The 16,237-nt window shown below is 32.2% G+C and overlaps 2 protein-coding genes across 5 annotated transcripts in view; one reads left to right on the forward strand and one right to left on the reverse strand.

The window, feature by feature from the left end:
* LOC143240620 (TOM1-like protein 2) overlaps nt 1–16,237 on the forward strand; it is a 91,705-nt gene that overhangs the window by 67,703 nt on the left and 7,765 nt on the right. For all 4 annotated transcript variants that reach the window (XM_076483352.1, XM_076483355.1, XM_076483353.1 and 1 more), the window contains exons 13-14: nt 14,546–14,584; nt 14,940–14,982. In XM_076483352.1, coding sequence (XP_076339467.1) covers nt 14,546–14,584; nt 14,940–14,982 — 82 coding nt within the window. The remainder of the gene's footprint in view (nt 1–14,545; nt 14,585–14,939; nt 14,983–16,237) is intronic.
* LOC143240628 (eukaryotic peptide chain release factor GTP-binding subunit ERF3A-like) lies at nt 2,941–8,698 on the reverse strand. Its single transcript, XM_076483381.1, has 6 exons — nt 8,574–8,698; nt 8,165–8,266; nt 7,634–7,705; nt 7,281–7,362; nt 3,926–4,094; nt 2,941–3,772 (listed from the first exon to the last, which is right to left on the reverse strand). Exons 2-5 carry the CDS (start codon nt 8,216–8,218, stop codon nt 4,075–4,077), a joined length of 228 nt encoding a protein of 75 aa, XP_076339496.1. The 5' UTR covers nt 8,219–8,266; nt 8,574–8,698; the 3' UTR covers nt 2,941–3,772; nt 3,926–4,074.

The following is a 16,237-nucleotide window of genomic DNA, read 5'->3' on the forward strand; positions in this document are numbered from 1 at the left end:
GTTTTTGAAATTGTAATTCCAGCTTTGTCTTTATGAGTATCTGTTTTGTTTTGAATTTCGCGCAAAGCTACTCGAGGGCTATCTGCGCTAGTCGTCCCTAATTTAGCAATGTAAGACTAGAGGGAAGGCAGCTAGTCATCACCACCCACCGCCAACTCTTTTGCCAACGAATAGTGGGATTGACCGTCACATTATAACGCACTCACTGCTGAAAGGGTGATGAGCATGTTTGGTGCGACCGGGATGTGAACCCACGACCTTCAGGTTACGAGTCGAACGCCTTAATACACCTGGCAATGCAGGGTCCGTCAGGGAAGAAAACTAGCTATAAAATTGATCAACAACGGACCAGCAATTCTAGTAAATAATGTACAACAAGCCATTATAATTTAATTATAAGTTATAAGCCATTATTATAATTTTGTAAAATGAGAAAGCTTGTTGCACATGAGATTCCCACATAATTTTCATGGGAAATAAACGTTTTAAGTATTTGATATCTGACTGCATTTTGTAAATCAATCTACAGAGGAGAAACAACGCCAACAAACTCTGAAAAAAAATTTTTTTTTTGCTTATCTCCCATATATGTTTGTTTTTCGAGTATTCTTTCAAAGCTATTTAAGAATTAGGCATCCTTAATATTGAACTGACAGGTTAGAGAGAAGTTTAGTTCAGTTACCCTAACATTAGGCCCAAAGTTGTACACTTTGCGCTGTTAGCTATTTCGAATCTCAAATTTGAATTTGCTTCTTTGCATGACTAGTTAAATATTCTTTTTAAAATTTAGATTTGCTGATAACTCGATATTTTGAAGGATATTTTATATAATTATAATTTTCAAAGTTCTCCGATATTTTTATACTTACTGATTACATAGGGCTGCAATGGTTTTTAATTTTGTACACGTTCTTCAACCAATCACATACGCTGAATCCGAAAATGATATAAATTTTTCTTCATCACATATTTTTCACAAAACGTTACATTTACTTTTACATAAGTGAATAATTTTCATTTAAATCTTGTTGCATTTTGTCATCCTTAAAATGCTGATAACCACTGGTTATAGATTTCTCCAGAACAATCGTCACACGAGGGCAGGACACGACATGATTTGTCAAAACAAGATATTACGTGTATTTTGGAATAAAACTTGGAGACCAAAAGAAATCATGGGCTCTGTAGAAAGTTTGCACCATTTGTGTCGAAGAGTTAAGACAATGATCTGTTTCAAATGAAACAACTACAATATAACTGTAATATCTGATGAAAAAAAATGGTAAAAATGTTTAGAATTAAGTATGAAATGAACAGTTTCTTCTAGATTTAAATACAAAAGGGTATATCGAATCGCACGATCCAAATCTTGAACTGCAGTTAGTCAACTGCACCTGCTAGCAACATTTATCTGATTAAGTAATTTGATCATCACTCTTATCATTTAATCGTAGCCTCAAAGCGAAGGAGGCATTTTGCAGAAACTGGATATGAATCATATACAGATTTATAGTCTACACACATTTGTTACTGTCACACCTGTATAGAAAAATTAAAAACTGTCAGAGCTAAAAACGTTTTTTTTTTTTTTTTTAAAGTTTACATTAACAATTTATGAACAACTTAAGCCTGGATATTATTCCATGTGAAAGTTATCATAACAATTCGTGATGGATTTAGTAAGATTCTTTATTATGCTTCAGTTTTTATTATTACATGTCATTTTTAAATTTTGTCTCAATGAGAAATTGTGGTATTTCGGTTTAAATTACTAAGATATTAAATATAAAAATGCACCAGGTACCTATGGATGCTTATCTCGTATACTTTTAAAGTAAAGGTACAAGTTATTCCATTACATGTTTAATAGATACTAATGTTTGTAATGAAGTTAGAAATACACAAGTACACAGTATATAATAAAAGAAGTAACAACTAATAAATCTAATATTTACACTGTGTTTAGTAAGTAGGTGTGAGAATGGCTCGAGAGAAACATTCTGAAGCTATTTAGCAGCAAGGCTTGTTCCCCCACTTCTCCCCAAAAAGCTCAGGGTTCAAGAAGTAGCTAGCATATAAGGTTTTAGATGGTCTGAGCTAATTTTTGTACTTTTTAAATGAATGACAATTAACAAAAAAAGTAAATGTTAAAAATATTAGTTTATGATGAGATCCTTACATATCAAAGATTTAAGAAAAACATTAAAAAACCCAACTGAATACTTTAAACACAGGCGACCTTTTAGTTGAGATTAACAATGATATTTGCTTAGATTTTTTTACAAAAGCCTATGTGATAAGTAAAATGTTCCTAAATATCACTTTATATGTCCTTACTTTAAAATCTGTAAAGGTCTGTTTCTGGAAATATTCTTAAAGGTTATAAACAGCACAAAGCAATTACTATTAATACTGTCACATCTCATTTGACAAATTCTGTGAGATTTTAACTAATTACAGGTATGTATTCCATTTAAAGTATGTGGTATCATAACTTCTGATGTTTTACAGTTCAGTGGTGTATGTGACATTAAGTTTGGAGAATAAAATGTTGACTTCCATGCATACATAGAAAGAAGTGAAAAATTTGTGGCCAAGAAGTGACTGTTTTGCCTAGCTTCATATTTTACTTTATATTACACTTGACTTTTTTATTTTATCAAGTATTAAAGATAATAAAACAAGTGAGCATGAACAGGCAGTTAAGTCATATTTAAAGAAAAAAATTCTAATACATTAAAATGTTTTCCGAGAACTACCCATGTTGTTGAATCTTACAATAAACTTCCTTGAGCTGAATTATTAGATTTATTGCAACTAACTAGGGTTAAAGAGCTTCTCCAAATGTAAGATTTGATTTAGTAAAAATTTATTTTTAAATCATGTAACTTCCCTGGAAATAACTTACTTCATCAGATATTTTACAGATAACCTAGGAGATTGTCACTGTTGTGAATATAACTTTATTGAAGAGGAATACAGTGTGTAACTTACACATATTCTTATGTCAGTGTCACTGTAGTTACCATTTGAAAATAAATTATTCTAGCAACAGGTTTCCTTTTAATGAACATGTCATTAATATATCCCTTTTATTAACCTTCTGTAAGAAATATAACAAGGCAACCAACTAATCTTGACACGATCAATCTCACCAAAAGTGTATGAAATTTAATAACTCTTCCAGTTATGTGGATTAAATGTCATCCCAGTACAGTTTGTTAATTTCTTGTAAGAATTTTCTTCCCTAATCATGATGAAAAACTGTCATTTTTATCAAATAAAGCCAAAATTATCATTAAAACCTTCAGAAGGAGCGAGCAAATACCAAAAAAAGTTCCTCCACTGAGAGCTTTGTTCCATTAAAAACACAGTCTGTCAATGTTTTTATGGTAAAGCCAATAACAAAGCATATTCTATAGGTCTCATTAGTAACACGGTTTATAAAAATGCAAATCAGTATACGTGAGGAATACTTTGCACAAGCTCTTACACACTGAGCTGTTCTTCGTTTGTATGGAAGTACAATAAAGATGATAAAAATATTTTTTTTCTCTATGGCTTCTCCCATGCCCAAGTTATTAGAAAATAAGCCTGCAGTTAAAAGGATCTTGATACAAAAAGGCTAAGCAGTCAGCAAACTCCACATCTTTGATGCTGGGGATGCAGCAAGCCTTCTTGACAGTTCACTTTTCTTCAGATATTGTATATGGAGTCTTTTCAACTCATTACTCAACTACTCTTAAAATTTTTCCTATAGCAGTGGTGCGACCTGCAAAAATTGCAAACAGAGTAAGTCGTAAGCATAAACATACTTTCATAAATATTAAATGTATATACATTATTTAAGAGAAGGGATACATTTTTTCTAAAAAAGTTATATTCAAATAACTTACTGAATGTTTTAAGGCACTAAATTCCATACCTTCATCTCGTAACGTGAATCGTCCCATTTGTGGGAATTTTTTAAATGATTCCATACAGGTCAAATCTGAACATTCTAATCTCATAATAGGCACTTGATCTTGTTTCACAAACCGAGGCTGTCTCTTGCTCCGTTCCCCAGACTTTTTGTCAATTAAGCAGATTAAGGCCTATGTGTATAAAAAATACAATTAAACTATTTTATTTTATTTCTAAAAATACATAATATACTTATCAAGATAAAATACAGATGAAAAAATATTTTGAATGCAGCTTACAATATCCTTTGCAATATAAGGCAGTAAAACCCATTTATCTGTACAATACTCCTTACTGGATGGATATTGTCTTTTCTTGTACAAAACAATTATAAGATATGTGGGAGATAGGGGTCACTTTAACCCTAAATCTTACTACTACATATAAGCACAACTACTGACTTAGATGTACAGATATGGATGTTGTTCAAAAATTATAAAATCTAACTGTGCACATGGGATATAGTTTATGCAGAATCTTGGTTTAACGCTTTTTGCAGCAGGCTTGATGTAAAAAAAAGAGTTCATATACACATTTGCACAAGTATTAATACTACAACCTTTTATGCAGTATATACATCTTCACAAAATGTGGTAGATTGTTAATGTTTTTTTATATAAAGAAATCAGATTTTTAATGAAGTATTTTTTCACTAAAGATTTGTTTATGAAAATATCAAGTCTGCTTTGTTACTAGTTTGAGTGCAAAGTGATTTTCATATTATGATTAAAAAACTATTCTTTGTCCTAAAAAAATTCAAATATTATTTGTGTAATTCCAAAATCTCTTAAATACCTTTCAAATGTTTGTTTTCAGTAACAGGAAATATATATAAATTATGCTTTTTCATTCCAGAATAACTAAATATTATAATACGAAAATACAAATTTTTACTTTAAATAGCTTAAATCTCATATATGTTATATACCTTTATGTATATATATATATTTTTTTTTTGTTATACTGTCCTTCCAGTCTTGCATAGCTAACATTACAGAGCTTGCACTGATGCAGGGCAAGTGCACTCATATTACATTATCCAATAATATAAAACTCACATTCAGTCTTTTCAAAGTGAACCTGTCCTGGCAGTGTTTTAGTAGACTAGTATTTTTGTAACATAGTCACATTTTAATTATTATATAATATACAAGTACATATATTATTACAATTTTGAAATCAGTTATTGAACTTATTTTTCTTAAAACATAGAACAGTAAATAACAAATTAAAGCAAATAATTCTCTCTCATAGCTGTGGCCTTTGTGTACTTGGATGCTGCTTGACACAGGTTGCTGAAGCTTTTCAAATTTTCCACATACAGTATGTGAAACAATATTTTTTTAGGTTATTTATATATATATATACACACACGTGTATATTTATATACACATATACACACAGTTGAAAAATTTTAAAAAATCTTAAATTACTACATTGATACTACAGAATTTCATTATAATTTATCAAGCTCAGTAATTAACCTGTATTGAGGTCTCAGAAAATATGAAATTTCAAGCAGACTAGAGATACAATCCTACCTCCTTGAAATGTTGGTGTGAAAGAATGAAATGGATTCTAACACATTAAAATGGCTGAGGAAATTATTAGTTTGACATTTTAAACAGTTGATTGGTTATTCATGTCATACATTGAAGTAAATCTATATAAGGGACCCTTTCCAAAGTGAAAACTGTGTTTGATTCAGTTAATAAGACACATCTCAACAAAACAAAAATATACGAGGTTCTTATTTTAAATTACAGCTTGTTAATCTTGGTAATTTGTAGGAAACTATAGATTTAATATTCTGATATCACAAACACCTAATCTGAACCAGTGCTGGATTCAACATTCCATGTGACTTACAAAAATATTTCCACAGGTTTCATCAACGTGACTGACCATTTAACCACAAAATAACCATCAATTTCCATAGTATAATTTTGAATATGGTATTTATTTCTTCATAACATTTAGCAAGCTTTAAGTGAGAATTACATCTTTTGTACACAAAAAAATCATATTTTCTAATTCAACATTTTTACTAAAGATTTGTCCATGGGCATATAGAGTCAAGAGTGTTAACTGCTCCAAGTACAAAGTGATTTTCACGTCAAGATTAAAAAACAAATACTCAACTTAATCAGAAAAAATTCAAATGTTCATTTACATAATCTCTAAACAAGTTTATTTTTTCTTGGTGGTAATATATTTTCTCTACCCCAACTCTAATAAAGCCTCAATTGATTTGATCAGCTTGTAACCAATACATCTAAATTATTTTTTTCTTTATAGGTTGACTGTAAATTGTAATAACAAAATACAATTATTTGTCATAAAAAGCTTAAAGCTTTTAACAGTCTGTATCTGTTTCTATTTAATATTGTTTTCTTGCCCTTTGAACTGTGTCTAAGTAATAATCCTGCCACACAATTTGCAGATTGCTTGGCAAACACTTAGCTTACATTATCTCATTGAATCATATAAAGCATGACCTGTTTGCAAGCATACTTCATGAAGAATGTTTTTATTTTTTTCATTATCTTAGTTACATTTATAATGATGATACTGATATGCTAAATTTTTTATTTACTTAATTAACCTAAGGACATGGATTAATAACACACACACACAAACATCCTCTAACTATCATAGTTTAATTGGCTTCTTAATTGAGATAAGATGGGTTTAAATAATTCCCTTATGAGTCCAAGCTGTAAAAGAAACTGACAATACTCTGTACTGAAAACAAAACAGAACTATGTGCCATTTCATATATTAAAATTATCTGAAATTTCATTAAGAGAAGATATGACAGATGAGTCTGATTTTCTAGTTTATGACAATATAAACAAACAAGACTGAAATATATAAAAATTAAGACTTTGCCTAAGTAGTATCTATATCACAACAAGTAATTTATGTTGAATTGCATATTTCAGATAGGAGTGGTAATTAAATTAGAGAAGAGGGAAGACCTAGTGAATAAATGTCATGATTTTCATTCTAGAGGAGACTGAGGATTTATTTGAATATTTCCTCAAACAATTAAAAAAATTAAAACTAAAAATGTGACTTAACTTCTTTTTGACGTCAAGTTTATTTCAGCATACTGAAAAGCCTGTAAAAAATTATGACATGCACATTTTGACTTACTTATAATGAAAGGGTTACACATTTTCTTAAAAATATGTTTGATAACACACTGATACAGATGTTTGCTTTTTTATCCCAGTTATAACTGATGTGGATATAGATGTGAGAAGAATGTATTGGCAAACTAATGGAACAAAATATATAAATGTGAACACTACCTTTACAGAAACCTCTTCCACAGCTGCATGTAGGTATAGCACAGCTGTGTAGCCTGGGCATACAATGGACTAGGATCACAAACTATGACAAAAAACCAGAAAAAAAACATTAATGAACTCACAAGTTAAAGGTATCACTTCTACTTAAAAATAAAACAGGAACATTGCCAATGCTGAGTCACGACTAAAAACAAGACAAATTGATATATTTTACAATGATGTCCACTAAACATTTGGTAAATTAAATGAAATATTGTTTTATCAGAACTTTAAAAACTTAAAACAGCTGAGTACATATTCAATAATATTTCAAACAAAATGACAGCATGTCGAGTGCTAATAAAGTTACACACCTGAGCATCAAAAACGTTTCCAACTGTACATGGATTGTCTGCATCACAAAGGACAAAGCCTGACTGAACTTCCTAAAAAAAAACAACAATTGTACAGTCTTAGAGTAAACAAATTTAAATTTATATGTACATCAAGAAATATATGACATAGATTGTACATTTCTAAGCATTTCACAATGTTTTTAACTTTGGATATTAACTTGAACATCTGACTAAATCCTCAGAAATTGTAAATAGTAAGGTAAAAAAGAGAATCGTAAATGTTCTCATAAGCAGCTAAAAACCTTTTGTTTTGTAGAGTTCAAAAAACATTTTTTCAAAATTAGGCTTGACTTAATCATTTATCTTCAAATATTTTGTCATTTGGGTTTTGATGTAAACTTTAATGAATTAGTGTTTGCAAGACACAAGAAAAGATATTTAAGTTATAAGTATAAACAAGAAACAAACATTACGTGACCAGTTAAAAGCAATTTTCAAGTGAAATGAATTAAAGAAGTTATATTAAAAATATTTTTATTCTTGAACTACCTCCTCTTCTACTCCTTTGAGTTTTATCTTTATACTGTCACCAGAGGAAACCATGTTGACTTCCTCTTCATCAGTCCATAAAGTTAACACTTCTACTTGTTTCTACAGAAAAATTACAAACAAACAATACTTGCAAGATATTTTCAACCCATTTAATACAAGATGTATATAACATGATCTACATTTACAACAGGTTATTTTAAAAATTATGTAATAATCTTGAATCTTATTCCAGACTCTGGCTATGACACAGTATATTTTAAAATTCTTATGGATGTTCAATTAAAGAATTAGAGTTTATTCCTTAATGTTACAGCAAATATAATCCAATCCAAAATACCTTAGGTCTGGAAAAAAAAAAAAGTGCAACCAAAATGGATTAAGTGTGGAAAAAAACTCAAGAACTTACACTATAACTTTTGATGCAGTAATTGCACCTTCAAAAAATTTGGTAGACTTTTGTAAAGATTAAAAGCTTTTGAACACGAAAATCAGATTTATAGAAAAGTATTAATATTTTTGTTGATATGTGTTTATTCATTGAATAAAAAAACAACAAAATATTACATCACAATATTTCCTGTTCCGTCATGAATAATGTTCTACTTGAGTTATTCCTAACTACAGGTGGCAGCACTTATCTCAATATTCTTAACACTCCCACTTAATTTTGTTTTACACAAACTTACAGTTACTGTCAATAAACTTAGTTATTCTAAATGTTTTACAATTACTTTTAATCTGTTATTAAAATCGTCACTTAATCTGGTTTATTTATCCATTGGTGACAGTCCAACATTATCTCTGAACCTTTCAAATGCATTTCTAGCAAGCGGCTTTGTAAGAATGTCAGCAGTCATACTGTTTGTGGGACAATATTACAGTGTTACTGATCCATTCTGCACACATTGGCAAATGAAGTGGTAACAAATATGAATGAGATTTGTTCTTGCATGACCCACTGGATTCTGTGCCATGGCAATTGTTTCTTGGTTATCTTCCATGATATGAACAGAATCAACTTCGGAACATATTTCTTGCAGTAGTCTTCTCAATCATACTGTTTCCTGTGCTGCAAGACTCAAGGCTATATACTCTGCCTCTGTGGTGGACAGAGCCACTGTGTATTGCTTTTTGCTAATCCAACTTACAGCTGCTCCTGCTTGAATGAAGATATTTCCTGATGTTGACTTCCTATCATCCAGGTCTCCAGCAAAATCTGCATCTGAGTAACCAGTAATGATGTCTCCTGGTACCTTTTCAAACTTAAGACTAAGATCAGCTGTTCCTTTCAAGTAACGTAGGATTCTCTTTGCTGCTGTCAAATGTGCTGTGTTGGGCTGAGCACAATATTTCAATATTGCTACCACTGTATATACAATATCTGGTCTTGTTCCCATTGCAGCATACAGAAGGCTGCCTACCAACGACTGGTACAAACTGTGGTCAACCTGAATGCTAACACCATCATCCTTTTGTAGTTTCACGTTTACATCTGATGGAGTTGCAACTGCCTTACACTCACTCATTCCAAATTTCACCACCATAGTTTGGATATACTGTCTTTGATTTAACCATACACAGCCATTCTTTTCATCCTGAACAACACTGAGTCCAAGGATATAATGGAGCTTTCCAAGGTCTTTCATGCAGAATTTTTCCTTCAGTGCTTCCTTTATAGTGCTTATTTCATCATCACTATTAGCAACCAAAATAATATCATCCACATATACTGCAACTATTGCTAGATTTTCACCCTTCCGTATGTAAACATATGGATCTGCTGAACTCTGAACAAATTCCAGTTTCATCATCTGTTTATGAAATGATTTGTTCCAACAGTGTGGTGACTGTTTTAATCCATACAGTGATTTTTTCAGTTTACACACAAGGTTTTCCTTCCCTGGAACAGCATGGCCTACAGGTTGTTCCATGTATATCTTTTCATCCAGATTTCCATTCAGAAATGCAGTTATGACATCCATCTGGCGAATTTTCAAGTTGTTCTGCACAGCAAATGCAATCAAGGAGCAAACTCATGCATAGTGCACCACTGGGGAGAAGGTTTCCTCATAATCCAGACCATAATTCTGCGAGTAACCTTTGGCCACCAGCCTACTCTTGAACCTTTCTACATTTCTAGAATTTCCATACTTAACTTTGAACACCCACTAACAACCTATAGGTTTTCTTCCAACTGGTAATTCCACCAGATCCCAGGTGTCACTTTCTTGTAAAGACTCAAATTCCAAATCTGTGGCTGACTTCCACTCCTTTGCATTGTCACTTGACATTGCTTCACTTCATGTGCTTGGCTCTAACATACTCTATAAGTTTGCAGTGTGACAAACTGATTCATTTGCTGCTGCTATATCAGCATACTCATCATATCCATAGTGGATGGGGGGTTTCCTGTTTCTTGCTAGTCGTTCAGTTTTATCTTTAGCTTTAACTTCTGTTTCTTGGTCCACTATCTGTTCACTTGATGAGATATACTCATTTGTCACAGGCTCTTGACCAAATTCTGTTTCATTAAAGATAACATCTCGCAGCATGAAAATCTTCCTGGATTTTTCATCATACAGTCGATATCCCTTGGTGCAGTTATCATATCCAATGAAACGTATCTTCATAGACTTCATGTCTAATTCCTGTCTTTATGCATCTGGCACATGTGCATATGCAAGACATCTGAACACTTTCATGTGTTCTACATCCGGTTTCTTCCCATACCATCTCTCATATGACGTACTACCATTTTTTATTGTCAATCTGGGTGCTCTGTTACCCACATACGCTGCAGTAGCTACAACTTCTGCCCAGTACATTCTTGATAACTTAGCATGTGACAGCACCCTTCTTGCTGATTCCACAAGAGTTCTGTTCCTTCTCTCAGCAACACCATTTTGTTCTGGACAATATGCTACTGACATCTCATGATGAATGCCTCTTGACTTCAAATATTGCTGGAACTCATTTGATATATATTCTCTGCCATTATCTGTGTGCAGGGTTTTTACATGCTCTCCAGATTCATTTGAGTACAACTTCTCAAATTCCTTGAATTTCTCAAAGACTTCTGACTTCTGTTTCAAGAAATACACTCTGCAGCATCTTGAGTAATCATCAATAAATGTAACAAAGTACTTGCTACCTCCAATAGATGGAGTTTGCATGGGACCACAAACATCACTGTGTACCAGTTGCAGTCTCCATTTTGATCTGATTTCTCCCACTGACTTAAATGGCTTCCTGTGCATTTTACCTTCAATGCATCCCTCACAGAAAATGGCTTCATCAGACTTCTGGAATTTGATTCCACTTACATTTCCACTCCTGACAAGCTTCTGTAACTGTGAAACACTGACATTCCATAGACGTTGATGCCATATATCCAAGCCATTCATGCTGCTGTTTGAGGTTACTGAGGCATTCTCAATAACACTGGTCTTACAGTTCAGTTTGTAAAGAACATCATTCTTTCTTGTACCCATGCCATGGAGTTGTCCTGATTTACCTCGGATGTAACAGCGATTAACTCCAAACTGCACAATATTTCCTTTTTTAGTAGCAGCTCTTGAAAATAGATTGCTAGCTAATTTTGGTATATGAAGGACACTCTGCATTGTGACATGCTTTGCATTACTGACTTTAAATGTCATTTCTAGTTTACAGTTTCCAACTCCAAGAGCTTCAACAGTTCTTCCATCACCAATCCTAACTTGCTGAGGTGTGCTAAACTTGTGATAATATGTTCCTCTGGTGTGTCACATCCCTAGACCCACCAGAATCCACCAACCATTCTCCATTTCCTATTCTTTTATTCTGGTTTGTTACAAAGGTAACAACATTGTTTCCATCAGTATAATCTTCTGCCACATTAACATCCACATTCTTAGCTTTGTGGACCATTTCCTTGAAGCTGTTACCCCTTTTCTTTGTTTCTTGTGTTCCATGTGGTTTGAAGTTGCTGCGAGTGGCTAATGCAGTTGATGATGTTTTATTCGATGTGGTCTTTTTCTTCTTTTGTTCTTCATTAATCAGTGCCTGTTGCACAAATTCTAATGAGATATCATCAATTTTGGTTTCCAGGACTGTTACAATTGTATCATAGCTAGCTGGCAGACTACCAAGTAAGGCAACAATCTGATCCTCTTCTGCTATTTCCACCCCAACTGCAGCAAGCTGATCCATTAATTCCTTCATTTGTTTCAAATGTTCCTGGACCGTCATGCTTTCTTTCATCTCACATCGAAAATACTTCTTTTTCAGGAATAGTTTATTGGCTAGTGTGTTCCTATTAAAGTGAGCATGCAGTACATTCCATGCTTCCTTAGGAGTTATGCATGAGGTGACAAAATAAAGAGTTGTGCACCTTGAATATTCAGAACAAATGTTGAAAATGTTCTTTCCCTTTTCCTGTTATTTGCCCTTGTTTGCTCATTGGCTGTCTCTGCCAATACTTCTGTTTCAGTCACATGGCCCCATAGGCCTTTTCCTCTCAATAAATGTTCCATTTAAAATTTCCATGTGGCTCAATTATTTTCTCCCAACTTATCAAATGATATTTTATCTTCCATTGTCAAACTATTTCAACCACAACTGTAATATTCCTTTCTTTGATTTAGATCAATTTCTCCATTTATATGACTTGAGAAAATAGTGTCAATCAATATTCTACTTACATTTTATCTTAGTATTTCACAATGGCTTATTTATGAAATGAGGGGTCATTCCATAGAGTGTATACTCTTGGATCACATCCTTTCTTCAGTTCTAGATCTTATATTTATTTACATGAACACAGCTGGTTTCTGTAGAGACTGGAAGGACAAAGTTGTCCTAACTAGACTATGCATTGTTCCCAGCTTTTGACTCATCGTTTTCATTTACCTAGTCTGATCCACCAATGTTTGGTCACAGTAGCCCACATTTTACTGTTGTGCTGTCATGAATGACAGTACCATTTCAGACATGTCTTTTCTATGGGTTTACTCCTGATGTTGGACAGTATCATTGGTGATCGTGACAATGTCCATCTTTCTTGTGTTTTTAACTTTTTACAAGCCATTGGCTTTTTTAATTCTATTTAATTTTTTTATCTGAATTTCAGACATTATTTCATTTTAGCTTGATTTATTTTTAGATTTTATAATAATTTAATTTTTGCATTTTTACTGATTGGCTTGGCACAGATAGCCTGGTTTCTTTGCATCAATAAATAATAAAATAATATACTGAGGTCGCTGGGCCAATCTCAACCAAATTCTGTGGATGATGGTTTAGAACAAGGAGCACGTTATTAGCGGTTCACAATTCCCATTACTGCTGTTATTGAGCATTCATTGTTTTTGTCATAATTTAATCTTAACTACATTTTTAGATGGCACCATGTCGTTAGACCACAAAAAATTATTAATTTCTTTAACTCAACATTCACTCAGTTTGGGGGGAAGGGCACAGAAGTGTCTTGTCCATCTTGGAGAGTGCACTTGCATGCACTATGGAGGAATGCAATGAAAAACGTTCAATAATACATAAATTCTGCTAAAGTTTCTACCCCAACAGCCATCATAAGGCTGATATGGCTTAAACTTGCTTCCTATTTTGACCTATGTACTTCCAGTTATGTAAGACAATTCTGCAGCCAACAACCATAAATTAATTAATCACAGGAAACACTGTTGAAGGTCATTAAGAGGTGAGTGTTGGAGATGAGTGACAGAAAGCACTTTGGTCACTGTCTATTCCTACAAAGTTACCATAACCATCACACAGTATATACCATGCTTTAAGTGTGTATGTGTGTTGAGTTATTAAAGATTATTCAAAATTTTGGGGGAGTTAATAAATAATGACTACTGTAATAATAGTATGTTATAAAGAAAGTGTGTGAAAGTTATTTTGTCTTATCTTAACATCCACCTCCTTATTTTTTCAAGTTCATAAACTGGACAAAGGATGAATAACTCAGCATGTTGGTTATAATTTTAACTTTGTATCTAACAGTTGTCTCGCTTTTTACATATTTAACACTTTGTTCTTTAATTTATTTAACAAATTCAGATTTAGTTTTAATCTTATATGATCTCACTAGCATTACATTGTTCTGATAACTTTTGGCCAAGTATCATTTCAGTTATATACTCTTCTCTCATCTGGCATTAATTAGTTTCTGCAGAATTATATTAAACTTCATTACTGAATGTATCTCTTGTTCATTAGTTAATAATATCGAGTTTTATATGCTTTTTCTTAACATCCCTTATTTCTTTTATAAGGTTACAATGTGAATTATTGTTTTCTTTGGCCACACACAAAATTGTGTAGTAGTTTGCTACTTCTTTCACATCATGTTATAATAACCATATTTCATTGCAGAAAGAGGACTTTGAATTAGAAAAATGGTTGGAAAATCAAGTAAGATGATTTTAGTTTCTCTTTTTACAACTTCTTGAATACTTTTAAAACCAGAATTTTTTGTTTCATTCTTAGGTATGTAAACAATATTTTTCTGGAATGATTAATAAGAAAGCACATAAACAACTAACTAAAAATGACAATGTGTTGCCTATTGCTACTATGTGTGGGTGTATGTGACTTAAGTTTTAATACTTGGGTCAGTTTGTGATGCGAGTGATAAATATGTATAACACACATATCTAGTTTTTACGTGGATTTAACTTTAAAATTATTATGTGTCTTTTTTCCTTTAGAGCAATTTTTGATCTTTTTACTTAATTGTTACTAATATGTTTTTCTTTTTCGTTTCTAGGCTGCTACAGACAAAGCTGATCAACCATCTATTACCAGTTCAGGTAAGTATAACTTAAGAAACTATTCCTATGTATTTTGGTTGGTCAAATACATCATATGACTATTTAAGAATTAACTTCAAACGTTAGTTAAACCGCTGTATTGTCGACGTTGTGTCAATGAAAATGGCATCAAAACATAGTTGGTAATCCATTTTTAGTAGTATTTTGTTTAGTTGCATTTCATGTATCCTCTGTTGGATTTGCGTGTATTGGTTTAAATTTGTGTCTGATAGGATGTTCTTCATTTCTTGGATGTATTCATTTGTGTTCATTATGGCTATTGTGTTTTCTTCATCTGCTTTTAGAATTTTTGTTTTTGTCTTGTTTTAGGTTTTAATGGAATTAATGTCTCTTTTTCTAAGATTGTTTTTTTAGTTTTCTGTTTTGTGAAATTATGTTGATGGTTTTGTGAGAAAATTCTTTGAAAAAATCGTTTAAGATGTTGTGTTTAGGTGTTTCTGGAAAATATTATTTTTTTATTTTTTCAGGGAAGTTTGTCTGTTGGATGTCAATAAAATTGTCGAAGTTGTCTTTCTGTTGGTTGTTTTTGGTTGTTTTCTTATTTTTGTTTTCTGTGGAAAGTATCACAAGTCTCCTGGCTAAGTCTTCTAAACATGTTTTAATTTCTAAAGTTGGAATGTATCTAGGTACTACTGCGAAGTTGAGTCCTTTGTTAAGTAGATGTATCTCGTCTGTGTTTAATTGTCAGTCAGATCTCTTAATTATGAGGTTAGCCAACAGTTTGTCCAGTTGATATTTTTTCTGTTGTTTGCATCTTAGTTTTTCAAGTTTTTTTGTTTTGGCTGATCTTTTTGTCCCTGGCATTCTTTGTGTTGATTTGGTTTATGTTTCGTTGTATAAGTCCGTAAATCTCTGGTTTAAAGCAGCATGCCAGTTAATGGTCTAGGTTCATTTTTGTTTATGTAAGTCATGTGGTTCTTTGTATTTCATGTTAAACATGGCTTTAAGTAGTTTTTCTTTAAATTTTGGATAATGTATTAAATTTGGATAATTTATTAAAATTTTTTGATAGTTTTACCTTTACAAAGTTATGGGGTTAGTTGTTCCATTCTACATAGTTGAATGATATAGATCTCATTTCTTCTATTGATAATTCTTTGGTTTATGTTTCTTAGTTTCTTTACGATCGTATGAGTGTGTACTGTTAATTGTGGTGTAAGATATGTTAGTTTAGACAATATGATTACATAGATAAGTCCAAATACATAAAGAAAACCCAAAGACTTACACTTCT

This window comes from Tachypleus tridentatus, chromosome 13, assembly GCF_004210375.1.
Source record: "Tachypleus tridentatus isolate NWPU-2018 chromosome 13, ASM421037v1, whole genome shotgun sequence".
Classification (NCBI taxonomy): domain Eukaryota; kingdom Metazoa; phylum Arthropoda; class Merostomata; order Xiphosura; family Limulidae; genus Tachypleus; species Tachypleus tridentatus.

Bases quoted from the DNA above. Each gene is read 5' to 3' on its own strand.
- LOC143240628 (XM_076483381.1), bottom strand. From the start codon at position 8,218: ATGGTTTCCTCTGGTGACAGTATAAAGATAAAACTCAAAGGAGTAGAA. The intron at 7,706-8,164 runs GTAGTTCAAGAA...GTTTTTTTTTAG, and splicing joins TCAAAGGAGTAGAAGAGGAG to GAAGTTCAGTCAGGCTTTGT. The intron at 7,363-7,633 runs GTGTGTAACTTT...TTTTTGTCATAG, and splicing joins GAAACGTTTTTGATGCTCAG to TTTGTGATCCTAGTCCATTG.